Source organism: Poromitra crassiceps, assembly GCF_964638095.1.
Source record: "Poromitra crassiceps genome assembly, chromosome: 30".
In the NCBI taxonomy this organism is placed as follows: Eukaryota; Metazoa; Chordata; class Actinopteri; order Beryciformes; family Melamphaidae; genus Poromitra; species Poromitra crassiceps.
Genome location: NC_139652.1, coordinates 14,523,630 through 14,541,129, shown reverse-complemented (window position 1 = coordinate 14,541,129; position 17,500 = coordinate 14,523,630). Strand labels below are relative to the sequence as shown.

The 17,500-nt window shown below is 45.5% G+C and overlaps 1 protein-coding gene across 2 annotated transcripts in view; it reads right to left on the bottom strand.

Annotated features, from left to right (window-relative positions):
• Positions 1-17,009, bottom strand: part of wnt7bb (wingless-type MMTV integration site family, member 7Bb) — a gene marked incomplete at its 5' end in the record, with an annotated part of 43,106 nt that extends 26,097 nt beyond the window's left edge. Inside the window, 2 exons of one of the 2 annotated variants that reach the window (XM_083662944.1) lie at positions 8,498-8,724; positions 16,939-17,009. In XM_083662944.1, coding sequence (XP_083519070.1) covers positions 8,498-8,724; positions 16,939-17,009 — 298 coding nt within the window. Of the gene's footprint in view, positions 1-8,497; positions 8,725-14,278; positions 14,409-16,938 lie in introns of those variants that run through there. The other variant, XM_083662943.1, reaches the window with a different exon arrangement.
• Between the last annotated feature and the right edge of the window lie 491 nt (positions 17,010-17,500).

The following is a 17,500-nucleotide window of genomic DNA, read 5'->3' as shown; positions in this document are numbered from 1 at the left end:
CTGTTCTGTTCTGTTCTGGTATGGTATGGTATGGTATGGTATGGTATGGTATGGTATGGTATGGTATGTTATGTTATGTGAAAGCAGATACGTTTCTATGTTATCTTTCTTTAACCTGCCAGGGATCTGGATGGGCCCTGTCAAGGATCAGCCGGCAATTCAAGGTAGCTGCATCTGTATTGGCGATAGGCCTTTTTCACAGCTGCCATTTGGTGTCTAAAAGGCAGGGTAAACACAGGTGGAACCAACTCACTAATTAGGGCCCCTGCACTGTGATACACGACTGGAGGGTTGGAAACCCTAATTAATGTTTTGGTGCACCTGTGCTACTTCCTGCCTTTTAGACACAAAATGGCTGTTCCGAAAAAGGGCCAATTGCAGCTGCTGTTAAATCTTCACCTGATTAAGACCCACAAATGAGATAGTCGTGCCATAACTGTGAGTGACAGTAATAATAATACTTAATTTATTCATTCCAGTCTATATGAAATACTGTGAGGACTCTGGCTTCTATTACAATGACAATGAGTTACGGCGATTTGCTTCAATAACAACAGTGTTCAAATACACCAGACAAAGAGGATAAACAACTTTTTGAGGAAAACTCAAACAACACCACAACCCTTCTCGAATGAGAGCCAAAGCCATACAAGGACCATCTCTGATCCAATCAATTTGAGGATGTGGGCTGATATTAACTATCACAACCATCATAGGGATACAATGCATGCACTGTGCATTGTTTTTCACAAAGCTACAAACACGAATACCAAAATACAGTGCGTCTATTGTCTCTGACGTGTTGCATCCAAACATCAACGGACTGCAAAGCCATACGACGTTCTGCGAATTCAGGTTTTGATATGGATATGGAATCCAAAACACTCCAAAGCCAAAGAAATTACATCAACTTTATACTCGTCCTCCTCCAGACCTCCTCCACCGTTTGAACGGGGAGTATAAAAGCCATCCTCAGCGGTGAGTTATGTCTCGTTCTATCTGTCTGCCGTGACCTTTGCCCTCCACTGAGAGGGAGCTGAGCACGGAGGACTCCGCATCTTCAGCTGCTGATCAAGTATGTGCATGCCACAAGTCCTTTCCACACAAGTGGTTTACAATGAACCTGCTGACTTAAAACATCCTTTATCTGACTAGACGCTGGTCTGCCTGTATAGTCCAGGGCAGCGGGTGGACCGCCCACTGCTCTGCCCACCCTCTGAGCTTCCTTTGCCTCCCCCACCCCAAGGTGAGATGGAGGTGGGAGGTGGGAGGTGGGAGGTGGGAGGGAGGACGGGAGGCAGGGAGGGACTGGCTGGGAGGTGATACTGTGTAAGAGGATGGGAACTCATCTTCCATTCTCCCACCTCCCTTCGCCAAAACCATCCACGCAAAGCTCCCACATTCCACCACCCTTCCACTTGTTTTTTCCCTCCAGTAATAGATTAAAAAAAAATTCTTTCGATTCTCTCTGTGTGTGTGTGCGTGTGTGTGTGTGTGTGTGTGTGTGTGTGTGTGTGTGTGTGTGTGTGTGTGTGTGCGTGGGGGGGGAAGGGGGTGGAGGCTTTGGTAATTGTTCCAATATAGCCCGCCAAGGCATTTCTCAAACTGTTTGCCCTTTGTCGTGCCGTATAGTGCTCTCCCCGTCTGAGCTTTCTAGTCATGAAGTCAAGCTAGGAGCAATAACTCAGCAGCCTGTCCACAGCAGCAGGCTGCTGGGGAGAAAAGGTAAAACAAGATTGAGAAAGAGAGAGAGCAATAGAGAGAGAGAGAGAGAGAGAGAGCAAGGGAGAAGTAGGTAGAGAGAGAGAGAGAGGTGCAATGTAGGTCAGAGAGCAAAACACTCTCTTCCTTACGCCTCTCCTGCAAATAACCAAGCCTTTTTTCTTTCAAAGCAACAAATCCGAGACAACGCGTCGCCTGCGATTTGTATTCAAGGCAGCGTGCGATTAATGCCCACTTTAAAAGAACTGATCGATTCCAATATTGGCTGTTGGCAGTTAGCAACTTAGCACTGCTATGAAATGACACAGAGCAGCACACGTTCTCCCTCTGCAGCAAGAGGCTCACCTGCACAGGTGCTAGTTAGCGTCCACTCTTGTGCAACGACGAGCCCCCCCGGGGGGCAGCGTGATTGAACTGATCCAATATGTCACCGCCGGCACAACAAGAAACCTCTTTGAGACGAGAAGCATGAATCAGGACGGTGACAAACCGGCTGGAAAGTCAAACAGAGAGTAACCAGAGCGGTCCATTTTATGACAGGGGAAGGGGGGGGGGGGGTGCGCAGCGTCAGCCTTTGATGCCGAGCGTAGCTGTTGAAAGGTGTCCGTTTTCAAGCTCCAACACTAATATCAAGTGCGACGCTATTTGAACTGAGGGGACTTGAGCTGTAAGGTGTTTCTTGAAGTTAAGGGCATCTCTGTTGAAGGTAGTTACCCCGAAAGAATGCATGATGGTACATGAGATAAGGCCTTTCCAAGTCAAAACATGTCATTAAAAAAAAAAAAAAAAAAAAGTGACAGAAATGTAGAAAGATCATAGTCAAACAATAGTTGAATTCATTACCAACACATTTGCATCTAGCATGGATGAGCAGTTTAATAACAGTTGAATGTTACAACAGTAAAATGATGGTATGAGTATGTGCATTTCTGTGTGAAAGTGAAGATGTGTCGCCTCACAGCTCGAAGGTCCTGGGATCGACTCCCACCTGGGACGCTGTGAACGCTGAAGGAATGCGTGCCCGTCCGCATGTCCTCGAGTGCCCACCGCCCGGGTGGGGTCGTCAAAAAGGGCCTTTCTGTGTGGAGTTTGCATGTTCTCCCCGTGCCTCCCGGGGGTTTCCTTCATATATGAACCCCCTTCACCAAAACATGCAATATCCTGGTTGCTGATGTGGTGCCTCCGTTGGTCGTTAAGGGCGCCTGTTCGGAGGGAGGGGAACTGGTTGGAATAGCGTGATCCTCCCACGTGCTATGTCCTACCAGTGAAGCTTCCCCTGTCAGGTGAAAAGAAGCGGCGGGGCTAACTGCCCATGTCTCGGAGGAAGCATGGAGCCAGTTTCGGCTCTCCCCAGATCGGCAGAGGGTGGAGCAGCAACCAGGATAAATAAATTAAAATGAGCACTAATGGGGGGTAAAAATGGGATAAAAAATATATAAAAAAAATATATAAAAAAAAAGAAAAGAAAGTGAAGTGATCACTGGCTGGATCTAATACACTTCCACTTGCGATGTGTAAATGAAAGCACATGGGACTTTGAATACACTCGATGGCTGTTTGAGTGAACACACTCAGTATGATTGCATTGGGTCTCTGTGCACAATCAAACTGCAACAACAAATTATGCTTATGGGCTCAGTCATGAGAACATTTCAACTAGATTGATTCATGCTGCTGAAAGCAGGCCGAGGATTCTGATTTGACGATCAGCCATGTTTGCCCTTCGTATTGGCCTGTGTAACCTCCTCCTGACTTGCTGATGGATTTGTCTGTAATTCTATTATTGCTTCTTAACAGACTGCAACATGCCACTCCAAAACACTCATTTCTGTTAGCGCCAGATCATTCATTCAACATTTTTACACAACCCCAACGCATGCCAATACCATTGCAGGGCACAAGGGGAAGATTGCTAAATCGGCTTTTGCAAAGGAAGCAGACGCACAGTTTAAATTACCAGCTTCAAATCTCCCTGCGTGTTTATGGTGTTGTTCTCCAATTTGTCAGTTAGAGCGCACCGCGGGGAGCCAACAATCTTTTTGTCAGTTAGAGCGCACCGCGGGGAGCCAACAATCTTTTTGTCAGTTAGAGCGCACCGCGGGGAGCCAACAATCTTTTTGTCAGTTAGAGCGCACCGCGGGGAGCCAACAATCTTTTGCAAAACAGAGAAACCGTTGAGGGACCGGTTGAATTGTAACACGAGCGCGGGGCTCTATCCATTTTTTCCATCAATCCATCCACCCGCTAAGACTTGTGTTTAGCGGAGTGTCAAGCGATAGAGAAATCGCCAGCAGCGGGCGGCCATCTTCTAACAGGGAATAATACATATTTCTGTTTACAGTAGAGCAGAGAAATAAATATCCAATGACCGGCGTTTACCGAAACTGAAGATATTTGGGGGTTCTGTAATGCTCAATAAACCACCTATTAATGTGTTGGAAAGCAAAATGTAATAGCGCGGAGCCCGCTCCAGAACAGAGAGGCTGCCTCCAAGAGCAGGCCAGCGCAGAGAGAATGCATTAGACTTGCGGTGGGCTGATCTTTAGTTCTTGAAAAAATGCCGGCATGTCCAAAACTAAGACTGGATCCCCGAGCGGAGCGGAGCGGAGTGGGGGGGGGGGGGGGGGGAAGGTTTAGTGTACATCATTTGGGGGATTTGAATGAAAAACTTCAATGGGAGCGGAACGGGGTAGCTTTTCCCCTGCACTTGATTATGATGTGCAGATTGGGAGGAGGGATTGGAACATTTTTGTCGAAGGGGGTGTATTCCATGATTTCATATGCCATGCTAAAGAACTCTGTAATACACACAGACATGGTCAGAGAACATGGTTACATCTTCAATCATAAGCGACAAACACTGGAAACTATCAAAAACCCAGGAAGGAGTATGCAAGCTCACTGGCAGTTTGACAATAAGGTGTTGAGTGAAAACACTAAATCGCCCACTTTTCCACATTGTCTTCCTGGCAGTGGAGCGACGCAGTCAGTAGCTGTGGTGTCTGTGGTCTTCCATGATGACCTAGTGGGACACTGCTCTACTGAAGGAGCACGCTCAGATCCCAACCAATACCCTCCTTCCCACCTACAGCAGTGGAGAGCTTGACCTCAGCCTCAGAGATGCCTTGACAGCAGCCAATCACAGGCCTGTATCCAGTATTAGTCACAGTGCGCTATCAGCCAATCACAGGCCTGTATCCAGTATTAGTCACAGTGTGCTATCACCGGGCTAAAAGTTCAAGTAGAATGTTCTGTCTGACTTGCCAATTATGTATATCTCAATTCCTCCAAAGTTAAAGACCTTTTGAATAATTGAGGAAAAGAAAAGCTTAAACGTCAATCAACTCAAAGTGGAAATGGGTTCATGCCATTTTATGAGTTATTAAGTACCGGTACTTCATGTAAACCAGAGGTTCTCAAGGTTTGGATGACTGCGGGCCAATGTAGCGACCCAACATTGAACTGAGGGCCGCCCAAGAAAAGCGGAACAAAATAGTTTCAAAACAAATATTTTCTTTAATAGTCTATTCTAGACTAAAAGTCATGCCAAATGTCAATCATATGAGAAATGCATGTTTTCTAGAGGAGAATTTTTTTCCCCCATTTGTATCTTTTAACAACACACACACACACACACACACACACACACACACACACACACACACACACACACCATACCTGCCAACATTAGGATGTGAAAAAGAGGACCCCTTTGAAAATGTTATTTTTTCCATAGCCAAAATTTAGCAATATTTTTTTTACATTATTTAGCCCCGTTGCCTACAAGCTAGCATGACATGGGTACCAATGGATGCCTTAGGTCTTCTAGTTTCATATGACACCAGTATATTCACTCTGGCTTTCAAAATGAGCCCGGTACAGCCTCTGAAGTATGGTCAACCTGGAATCGGACCAAATAGCATCACGTCACCTACAGTAACTAATCGCAGGCCACCAGAGATGTTCCCGAGGGCTGCAATTGGCCCACGGGCCACCCTTTGAGAATCCCTGATGTAAACAGTAAAATAAACAGACTGAGCGAAATCGTGCAACAGAGCGTGCAAAACTGCAGAGGAACCATACTGTATGACCAATATCTAATGTCATTCTTCAATCTCCAAGGCCTCCAAAAGTTCTCCAATCTCCAAGAACTTCAAAAGTTCTCCAATCTCCAAGAACTTCAAAAGTTCTCCAATCTCCAAGGACTTCAAAAGTTCTCCAATCTCCAATCTCCAAGAACTTCAAAAGTTCTCCAATCTCCAAGGCCTTCAAAAGTTCTCCAATCTCCAAGAACTTCAAAAGTTCTTCAATCTCCAAGGCCTTCAAAAGTTCTTCAATCTCCAAGGCCTCCAAAAGTTCTCCAATCTCCAAGAACTTCAAAAGTTCTCCAATCTCCAAGAACTTCAAAAGTTCTTCAATCTCCAAGGCCTTCAAAAGTTCTTCAATCTCCAAGAACTTCAAAAGTTCTCCAATCTCCAAGAACTTCAAAAGTTCTCCAATCTCCAAGAACTTCAAAAGTTCTTCAATCTCCAAGAACTTCAAAAGTTCTTCAATCTCCAGGGCCTTCAAAAGTTCTTCAATCTCCAAGAACTTCAAAAGTTCTCCAATCTCCAAGAACTTCAAAAGTTCTCCAATCTCCAAGAAGTTCAAAAGTTCTTCAATCACCAAGGCCTTCAAAAGGGCACAAAGTACAGAGCAAAAGGACGAGAGGGGACTAGCGAGTGGTGAGGAAAACAAGACGAGCTCCATTACCAAAGAAAGCGCCACATTCACAACAAAGAGAATGCTTTGGGAGAGGGGGGCTGGAGCTAATTCAGACGCTCCTTAAGAGGAGTGATTGTTAACAGAGCCACTGGATGAAATGCACAGTCCGACCACACTGTAACGCAACAAAGCATCTTCCAAATGAAAGGAAATGTATAAAAGTCCCTGTAAAACAAAAGCCATGCAAGAGAGGTTTGCGGAACGCCAAGTTTCTCAAACAAAAGCATCGTAAACGTAAATGTTTGTCTGCTTATAAGCCTGTTGCTGCATGTACGTGCACACTCACTCGCACCAGCCAGGCATGGACACAACCAATTTAACCCGATTAACAACAGATGTGTCCGTCTATTTCGGTTCGACAAGCATTCTGTGCAATAATACCATTAGTTGTCTCCTCATTTGCCATATCATTTTTCAACCATACGTTTTCCCCATTAGGGCTCCAGTGCTTTTTTGGTAGCTTTTCCATAACTTTGGCAACAGCCAGCGATGGTCGGCATGCTCCTCCTAACCAAGAGGGCTGGTCCCAGATCCTACATCAACAGAAACCAGAGCACTGGGGAAATACAACGGTGTCAATTGAGATGAGGACGACGAGGATGGGTTGGAATCGATGGCGTATATGCGGGGCCCTCTTGAGCAACGCCAACTGGTTATACAATCGAGTGAGAGAGGCCGCGTGGTGCTGCTTTGAGTTTGGACTGTGTGTGATGTGTGCAGCTCGGCTTTGGCGTGTGGAGAGCCATATTTCACGTGGCTCAGAGGGTCGAGGGGGGTGGTTACCACATTTTTGATATTCTTCTGGTGGTGTTTCTAAGTGCCGAGACAACATGATGGCCCTCTCCACACGCATTATGTAACTTCTTCCCTCTAGACAACATGATGATGGCTCTCCACACGCATTATGGAACTTCTTCTCTCTCGTCGGGAGAAAAGCCACTGCCATATTGTCACCGCTTCTGCCATTATCATTACCAAAATGAGTATCGGCATCCAAGAGCGCTTCTCAGCCTTCTGCTTTGCATCCCACATACACGCCACATCTAAGTCCTGCTCCCTTCCTCTAGTTTTCACTGTTCGATTGACTCTTCTGATGATCGACTGTGAGCAATGATGAAACCAAAACCATCTCAGCATGGCCCTCAGGCAGAGGAGGCCCAGCACACAGCATACCCACCAAACCCTCACCACACACAACACACACACACACACACACACACACACACACACACACACGCACACACACTACTACACACACACGTTTGTCTTACTATGCTTGTAAGGACCTTCCACCGACTCCACCCCCCCTCGTTGCTCCACCCCCTCTGCCGATCTGGGGAGAGTTGTAGACTAGCACATGCTGCCTCCGATACATGTGAAGTCGCCGGCTGCTTCTGCCTTCCTCTCACCTGACAGTGAGGAGTTTCACCGGCAGGACGTAGCACGTGGGAGGATCACGCTATTCCCCCCAGTTCCCCTCCGCCCCGAACAGGCGCCCCCGACCGACCAGAGGAGGAGCCAGTGTGGTGACCAGGACATATACCCATAATCCGGCTTCCCACCCGCAGACACAGCCAATTGTGCCTGTATGGATGCCCGACCAAGCCGGAGGTAACACAGGGCACGAACCTGCAACCCCCGTGTTGTTAGGCTGGAAATCTACCGCTGCGCTACCCGGGCGCCCCCCAACTCTAACTTTAGCCCTCGCCACTACTTGCCCAACCTTAACCCCTAACCCTGAACTAAACACACCTATCAGACCCCTTAGAAGTGATGACGGGCCAAAATGACCTCATTTTGCAAAAGATGCCCTCACTCTGAATGACTAAAGCACAAACTGGTTCTGCTCACAAGGACAGAGGTACAAGAACCTGACACCCCCCCCCCCCCCCCCCCCCGCCCACACACACACACACACACACGCACACACACACGCACACACACACACACACACACACACACACATACGCACACACACAGTGCCCTCCCCTGTGATGGTACCCAGACTGACCTACTCGCAGCTCCTGACCGAAGACGGTCCTCTCTCCCAGGGCCGAGCAGTTCCAGCGGCCATAGCGGAACTGGTACTGACACTCATTGATGCCCAGCTGGGCGCCCTCGCCCACCACAATGATGGCGTCCGGGCGGCTCTGGCAGATGGCCCGCTGGCGAGGCGCCAGCCCGGGGATCTTGTTGCAGATGATGTTGGCACCCAGAGCCACCACTGAGGACAGGGCCCTGCCGGAGGAAGACACACCACACACACGCACGCACACGCACACGCACACACACGCACACGCACACACACACACACACACGCACACACACGCACACACACACGCACACACACACGTGTCCATGCACGCACACAAGCACATATGGATGCATAAGCATGGCCGCACACACACACACACACACACACACACACACACACAAACATAGACATATACACACGCATGCATGAATGCGTACACACACACACTTGCACACACACACACACACACACACACACACACACACACACACACACGCACGCACGCACACACACACACAAACAAGCACACACAGACACTCACACAGACACACACACACAAACACGCACACACAGACACACACACACACACACACACACACACACACACACACACACACACACACAGAGTCAGTTAGAACTTCCAGAGGATGGTCAGACTGACTCACATGTGAGACTCTCCAGAATAGGATTGGATAGAGGCAGTGATTGATGAGCGTTCCGTGGTGAAGTGACGGCTGCAGTGCATAAAAGTATTGCTCTGTAATGGATTAGAGGTCAACTCAAAACAATATCTGAAAACTTTATCCAACATGAAACAGAGAAAGTCTGCTCAAACAGCCCAGAGAGAGAAAACGAACAAGCTGCTTATTTGACTACTGACACACGCCATTCCACATTGGTTTGGCTGCCGGTCGTTAGAGGAAGACGTTGGGGTTTTCGCGTTAATTGTTAGGTAACGCGGTGGCGCGACCCGTTGCCAGGCTTGAGTCTGGCAACAAATACACGACATACTCTCATTTGTATAACTGAACTTCGTCCAAATGTCACCAGAATGTCACGCAAAATTGTATTCCTGGTGATTTGTGTCATTATGTGTTTGAAACAAAAACTCACGGTGTAAAATGCCGCCCTATAAATTTCATGAGAGACTGCTCTCCTCTCGCCACATCCTAAGACTGCTATGCATGGAAAATATGTACGCTTCTCGACACAAGTCGCCTTAAATCATAGGGCATTAATACGCCATAATATATGACACCCCTCCTCATCAAGTCTCCTTGGGGAGGCGCCATCGCATCTGATCACTCGATGTGATGATATCAGAACACATGTTGGAGATGGCTCCAGAACCACCGAGGAAGAAGCCAACGCGGCCCCGGAGCGAAACGAAACGTTGACGTTCCGCGCGCCTCTGTTTATAGCCATCGAAACCCGGCTGATGCGCACTTTTCAAACATGTCAGGGACGAGGAGCCAGACGTGCGCGTGGAGGCGGGTGCCAGGTTTGAAAGTATGACGTCGGGCCTCCAAAGGCTTCGCCACAAACGGGGGGCCGGGCTAACGCGGGTGAGCAGCGTCAGCGGGCGAGAGAGGGGGCGCAGAAGAAGAACGGGGCGAGGGGGAGAGAGAGACATCGAGTGACAGAAAGAGAGAGAGAGAGAGTACAGGCTGAATTCTGTGGATTACAGTTCAAAAGAAATCCTGGTGGGAGACCCTGACTCGGAAGGAAAGATATGAATTTTGATTAGAAATTGCTCTCGGACGACCATGTTCCCGTTTCTTTTGTTGATGAACTGTCGCCACAAAGACAGAGAAATATAAATCTGGAGTTTTGAAGCCATGTGTTCAAATAAACTCTAACTGCAGCGAGACGTGTATCTGTTACAAAACGGAGGATTGCAATAAGCCTCTTGGTCTGCTCAGAAATGTAAGAGAAACCTAACTCATCTGTTAAAGGGTGAGTGCCGTGATGTATAGTGTTGGTTTTGCAAACCCCCTCTCCTCTGAAAGTCAAAACAGAAACTGGCTGAACGGAGAGGTTTTCGTGCAATTACAGTAAATACGCTAAGTCCTCTGTCCTAAGCGAGCGAAAGAGAGAGACGACCATATCTTCCTGCTCGGCATAAACAAGTTGATTGTGCTTAATTTTGGTTGTTCTGCAGAACGTTGGCATCAGCAGCACCCAAACTGGAGAAACTTGAAGATCTTAACTTCAGAAAGAGGAAGACAATTGAAGAAACATTTCTTTGAGAAAATAAATGTGTCAGGTGCATTCACTTCAGGTATTATGGGACACTTTTTGACTTGAGGTATTACTATAGAGGGTATATTGTCATGCCTGATGAGTGAAAATAAAAACTGTTTTTTGCTGAGCCCTACCTGTAGTTTCACTTTTTTTGCTGAGCCCTACCTGTAGTTTCACAGGTAGGGCTCAGCAAAATAGTTTTTATTTTCACTCATCGGGCATGAAAATATACCCTCTATAGTTAAAGTGTGCCATAATATCTGAAGTAAAAAAGCGTCCCATAATAGCTGAAGTCAAAAAGTGTCCCATAATACCTGAAGTCAAAAAGTGTGCCATAATACCTGAAGTCAAAAAGTGTGCCATAATACCTGAAGTCACCCTATCTATTCTACTGTAAATCTGATAGCAGAACCACTCAGGCCTACCGCCCCTTTCAAAACCCCTTTCGCTTCTTTACCACAGCACATTGTTAAAGAGGCTCAATACTGACCTTCCCTGACCCTCCACTGCTGTGTTCATGGCAACAGTAACATCTAGTCCTCACCATCCAAAATGACATGAAGACAAATAACGTGCAACTGGAGAAATTCAACTTCTCGCATAACGGATGTTAATGTTGAATAGAACTGTTTTTTGCGTACACAAATCCATTAGCAATAAAAAACGGCTTTGAGTCATTTAAGTCACCGATGTTTTAGTGTGCAGCTTAGGGAGGGTCGTAAAAAACAGCACATTGATATGTTCAAGTTTGATCAACAACAACCGCTCTCGACTTCCCCTCCTTGTCACGTCAGTCACCTGCAAAGAATCACTGTCTAACAACGAGCGACCCCAAAGCATCAGACAACGGCCAAGCAGAGAATTCCACAGCTAAGCTTCTAAATCCCTGCATCATCAAAGTGCACACATGCGATTCTGTTTGCTTTAGCGTCGACTCTGTGTGTATGCCAGCAGCAGCTTGGGGACATGCAGCTCTCGGGCCACAGTCACAGATACACAACACAGGCCGTCGATACAGACGCAGTTAAGGCTCGACAGTTGCAAAACGTCACTGTTTACCTATACTGCATTTGCAATTTGGGGAACGCCGTTTTTTTGCACAACATGATGTATTCAAGTGACCTAGTAATTTATGAAGCAAAGCAAAGCACATAGGTTTGATTACTGACGAGGGCATTCAAGCAGTGATCGAGAAAGAAGTTTTGTAAAATTTGTGAAATTTGTAACTTATACTCAAATTTGTAACTTATACTCAAATTTGTAACTGAGCTTCTTAAATTCAGAAGCCAGGTAAAAATTTTGAGACACAGTGAAGATCGTAGCCTGAGACGTTTGTGTTATCTGCTCCCTGCTTTTTTTTTCAATAATCAATATTAATTTGTGATTGATCCCCTGAGTTCTTTTCACTGATGTTTGTTTGAGAACTTTGACACTTTAAGGTTCACTTCTGAACCTAAACGCCACACAAATTGTTATTCCTCCTGATTTAGGATGACATTCTTTTGACAGAACATGCTTTCAAGGACTATATATGCTGTATGAATAAGCAACTAAAATGTACGAGGCGAGCGATGCAAAGAAAAATACTTCCCACTAAACAACACTCAACATTAAATCCCAACTGAGAAATAGGAACCGTCTCCAAAGTTAAAACACATTGAGTGCAAAGTGAAATTAGAAGAGGGAAAAAAGTGTGCCATGAAGGCTAAAGAGAAGCTGTGGGTCGTACACACACCCATGGCACACTGTACACTCAGAGACACCTCCTCCATCACATGGACCACTTTGAACTGAACTGACACAGTATTAAGCTCTATGGCATGCATCTTCTACCCGAGGAATGCACCCAGAAATGCAGAGAGACACAAGTTAACTAAATCAACTCGATTAATGTCTTCTTCTTTTTCCAAGAGCAGAAAATTAGTTATTTTACTGCTGAATATGTTTTTCCCTTCTCTCAGCTCATTTAAAACTATATAAGACGTATTTGAAAGCTGAGATGGGCTTATAAGTTGAACAATTCCTAATAAAATGGTATTATTCACAATCATTCTGTTTTCAAAGTGAAATCTACTCCAATATGAACACTGGTTATAGGTCTAAATGATATAAATAGAACATGGAAATGCTTATTGCTATTGGAACATTAGCTGTGAAATTCCTCTGTATTGGACTGCGAGGTGTGTAATAGCCTGATAGCTCTCAATGGACAGATCCTGAAGGCTCATTTGCCACCCATGCAGCTCACCCAATGTAACTGAGAGTTTAACATGCCAAAGCATTAGTTGTGTTGTGATGAAAGAAGTTCCGGATAGCCTACATGAGGATGGGACATTCTTTTTAAATCCACATATTCAAAATGTCATCTTACATGTTTTTTGTTAATGGTGAACGCAGAAGAGAGAGCATATTTAAATTATCAAAACAAACAATGGTATGTAGTTTTAATGCGCAAACCATCACTAAACTTAGCCCTATAGCCCACTTTTAACTGAAACCAAAAACCACATCTATTTCAGCATCAAGTTTGGGGTCTCCGGGCAGCAGAGGAAGCAGCAGAAGGGAGCATGGTTGAGTAATTATTTTGGAAGCTTTTTAAGAAAGCCAATGTTCTCCTGCAAGAGCAACTCTCGTTTAATTCAAAGCCGCAGAACATTGTAGTGTCAATCACACAGGCTATATGTTGCAGGGGGATATTTTAAGATGTGGGTTGAAATGATAACCTCGAAAACACTGAGAATTCGACAGAGGTGATGTCATGCGTTCAGGTAATCCTTCACAGGCTCTGACAGGTAACCGTGGTCTCATGCGTAAAAGCTGCGTAATCTCCAGGCTATTCTCCTTAAAGGGAAAATGACCAAATCTCAGCATCTAATTGTCTTGAACATCTCTGCCACTCCGTGGCCAAAAGGAAACCATGTTGCTGTTATCCAAATGCTTTTTCCACGTTCTTTGAAAAGATTTTTGTTATATGATGTCTAAATATAATCCATCACTTCTTACCCACACAAGGCTCGCTCATCCACCTGCAGAAGGCACATTAGTGCATTCAGGTTTCACCTAATTAGTTTATTCCCACGTGGACTCAATCGTGTTCCCGGCGATGTTTCCATTGATGATCCTTCTCAGTGGGATTCTACATTCGTGGAACATTAGGAAGTAGGCTATGAGGGGAAAATATCTGCGAATCAAATCGATTTTTACTGCGTAATGTGCGCACTCACTGGCGTTGTTGCTACGTCTGGTGTATAAATCATACTCGTTCGATAACAATGAAGACCCAATTCAAAGCGTTTCCTTACGCCCCATTATACCGACGCGGCGATCTAAATGTACCCAACAACCTGCGTTTTATGTTTGAGAGAAAGAAATATAGCCCGAAGAGGAAATATCCGGCAAGCATCATGCGGCTATCAGGAGGAAAACCAAACCCGTGCGTCTTTGCGTTGCTGATGATGAGCGCGCGCACACATCGAAGTTAATTAAGGGCTCCGTTAATTGGATCAAACTTACAGGTAGCTGCCACTCGTCAGGATGAGGAAGATCTGCGGATAGTAGACTGACAGCAGTACACTGCGCGACGAGAAGATGATCATGATGACATTGAGCAAATGGCCACTTTCGGATTGAGTGAGGAGACGAAGACGGGATAAAACTCCCTTAATTCCCGGCCGGCTTTAGGTTCCTCTGCACAGGATCAAAAAGGAGGTGGTGTGCGCCTTGTCTCCCGAGTCTGGTGCGGTGCGTCTACGCAGCTCCAAGCTCCCAGGGCCGTGGGTGCGCTGCTGAGATTGGTTCTGTCATCTCTCAGCGGCGGAGGCTGTTACAGAGTTCTGTGGCTTCCCGATCGGAATGATGATGGTTTTAGGGATTCTGCATGGCAGAAAAGTGCCTCTCTCCACTCTCATGAGAGTCGTGCCTGCCATTGGGCAGGGAGAGACACTGTTATCCGCCCACTTTGCCACAACGGGACAATAGGGTGACACTGATCCGATCCCCCTTGGACATGCAGACAGGAGGGTTCATTCATCCACCCCCCCCCCCCCCCCCACCCCACCCCCCCGACCAAAAATAAACAAACATAGACACTGGCTGCGTCCACCTCACACCATCATCACATAGATTTTTGCAAGATGTGTGATGCTGAATCAACAAGTTGCTGATGCATTGCAGTGATATCCAGGCATAAGTGTTATTATTTAGTTTTTGTTTGTTTGTTTGTTTTTGTCTACTCTTCATATAGGGACTATGGGCTAGTTTTGTTATCGTTATGTCCTGATATCGTTATAATATGAATGTTATCGGAATGTCTCAATAGTGGGTTTATAATGGTATTTTTTTAAACCTCCTATGGTATCACTATAATATGGCTATATTATTACTATAGGCACCTACATTATTCTGCATTTATGATATTTCATCATTATATTCCTATAATATATTGGGTTAGGGTTAGGGTTAGGGGTACATATATATATATATATATATATATATATATATATATATATATATATATATATATATATATATATGACAAGGCTTTGATGTGAGCAAAGGAAAAATACTCAAGGGGGATTTTGCTATTGAGCTGAGGGCTTCTGTCGCTTCAGTATCGTGACTGTCACTCATCACCTGCAGGTCTAGTCATTGGAAATGAGGAGGGTATCATGAAAGATCTTCCCAGAGTCAAAAGGGGGAAGGATAACTGCTTTGGTTTGATAAACATGGAGATATGTGCCGCCCCCCTATTCCAGCTACTGTCATATGATACGAGCATCGCTGGAACTTAAAGTTAGTTACACAGTTCACTCCACAAGAGCTTCCACAGTAATGGCACTTTTTGTTTTGTTAACACTGGCTGCTGGAATCATGTAATCACCACAATAGCATGACAGATTTATAGTTATATGTTATCACTCCTTTTTCTCCAACTCCTTTGGGCCTGGAGCCCACCTGTGACTGCTGAATGCAGGATTAGACCCCCCAATATGAAAATATATCAAGTTATAACAAGAAATTTTTCATGCTCAACCAAAGTGTGTTGTCAGTCTTACTGTACAGTGATGGCACATTAAAAGAGTGGGTATAAATGAGCTCCAGGTTATTATCACAAACAATTCTACCAATATAAGAAAACGGTTAGATTTTCAAAAAAGCATAAATGTATTTACCCCACTTTCACATAACATCATTTGATGCTACTTGGAAGGATGTGTGCACTATGAATCTAGGTCAAGATTCGTGGCAGCCTAAAAGGGGAGTTTACCCTCAACTACATCCCCGCTTAAAATATCCTATTCCCAAATCATTAGGTTCGCTTGGTATGCTACTGTTGCATACCTACCTGTATAACTGTGGGCCCCCAGGGGGCCTCGAAGTGCTTACTTTCACTGTTCAATTCACTAGAACATCTCTCCAAGTAGACAGTGTATGGGAATAGGCTAAAATAACAATAACCTCCATTATGCTCTCACAGTGTAGAAATGCAATTGAATACAAAAATAACAATAACGGCAGCAGCAGCAACAACAGCAGCAGCAGCAGTAACAACAAAACTTCTCATATGGGAAGTGGGACAGGTGTCTATTTGGAGGTCCATAAGAACATGTTTTCAGAGCGCACCGCTGTATGGGCAGCAGAGGAGGGGGGGGGGGGTATCTAAGCCCTCTAGCTGTGTTTATGCATCAAGGTGAGGTATTGCAAAACAGGTAAAAACTCAGTCTGGGCGATGGAATGTGGAAATACAACTCAGTCTGCCGCTATTAATGAAGGTATGTAGGAGTGAGCTGGGTTCTGGAGCGGAGCGGCTCAAATTATCTTGTGCGACAAAGCAACCAAACTCTCATGAGGTGAACAAAAATACTGACAGTGAAATACGACTCGACTTGTTGTCTTTGAAATATCCGATAACCCACTTTTACGCACGGCGCATTCCAGAGGGTATACAGCCGTGTGGGTATCATTTAACCCGTTTAAAATACACCTGCTGAAAACGTATAGCTATTGTAAATTGTGCTCGATTGTATCAGGTCAGGTGGTCTCCCTTTAGAAGCCTTAAAATGTGTCACATTGTAGCAATGCATTTCACAATCAAGTATAGGCTACTATTACGCACGTGAAGAATACAGTTTACACATGTAATCGGTGCTAATTATTGGTTATTTAAGACTCACCCAAGTCTTAGGTATATGATGCCAAAACACAGGAACACGTAGAAACTCCACTTTCGGAGGGGTCTGTGCATGATCGTCACCACTTCGTGCAGAGGCCATGCACTATAACATAAAGTGGTCACGCTTTCCGTTCACATTGGCAGGTTTCCTAACCTTTCCAGATGCACGTAAACCGCCGATTTTCCACGACATCAAGTTGAAGACGTGCCTTTGAAATCTTCGACCGTGTGAAATCCATGGTCCAGGAGTACAGGTGAGATGCTGCTGGCGACCTGAGAGCTGGTAAAGGACTCCAAAATGAAACTTGAGAGAGGGTCGGACTTGGAAGGTGAATGAGTTCTCGGAGGAAGTCGTGCCTCTGTGGGGCTATTCGTCCTTACTTTCACTGTAGAGAGGCTAATTAACAATTCCCATTAGCTCTGGGCTGGCTCGCAGGTAAAAAAAAAACGTAGGCTACTTGCACTGACTGCGATTCCCTGCCAACCATGTGGATTTCTTTTGGTTTCGAGCCTGTTTCTTTCCTTTGGCGACATCTCAAACTCAGTCCATGTAACTGACTTGC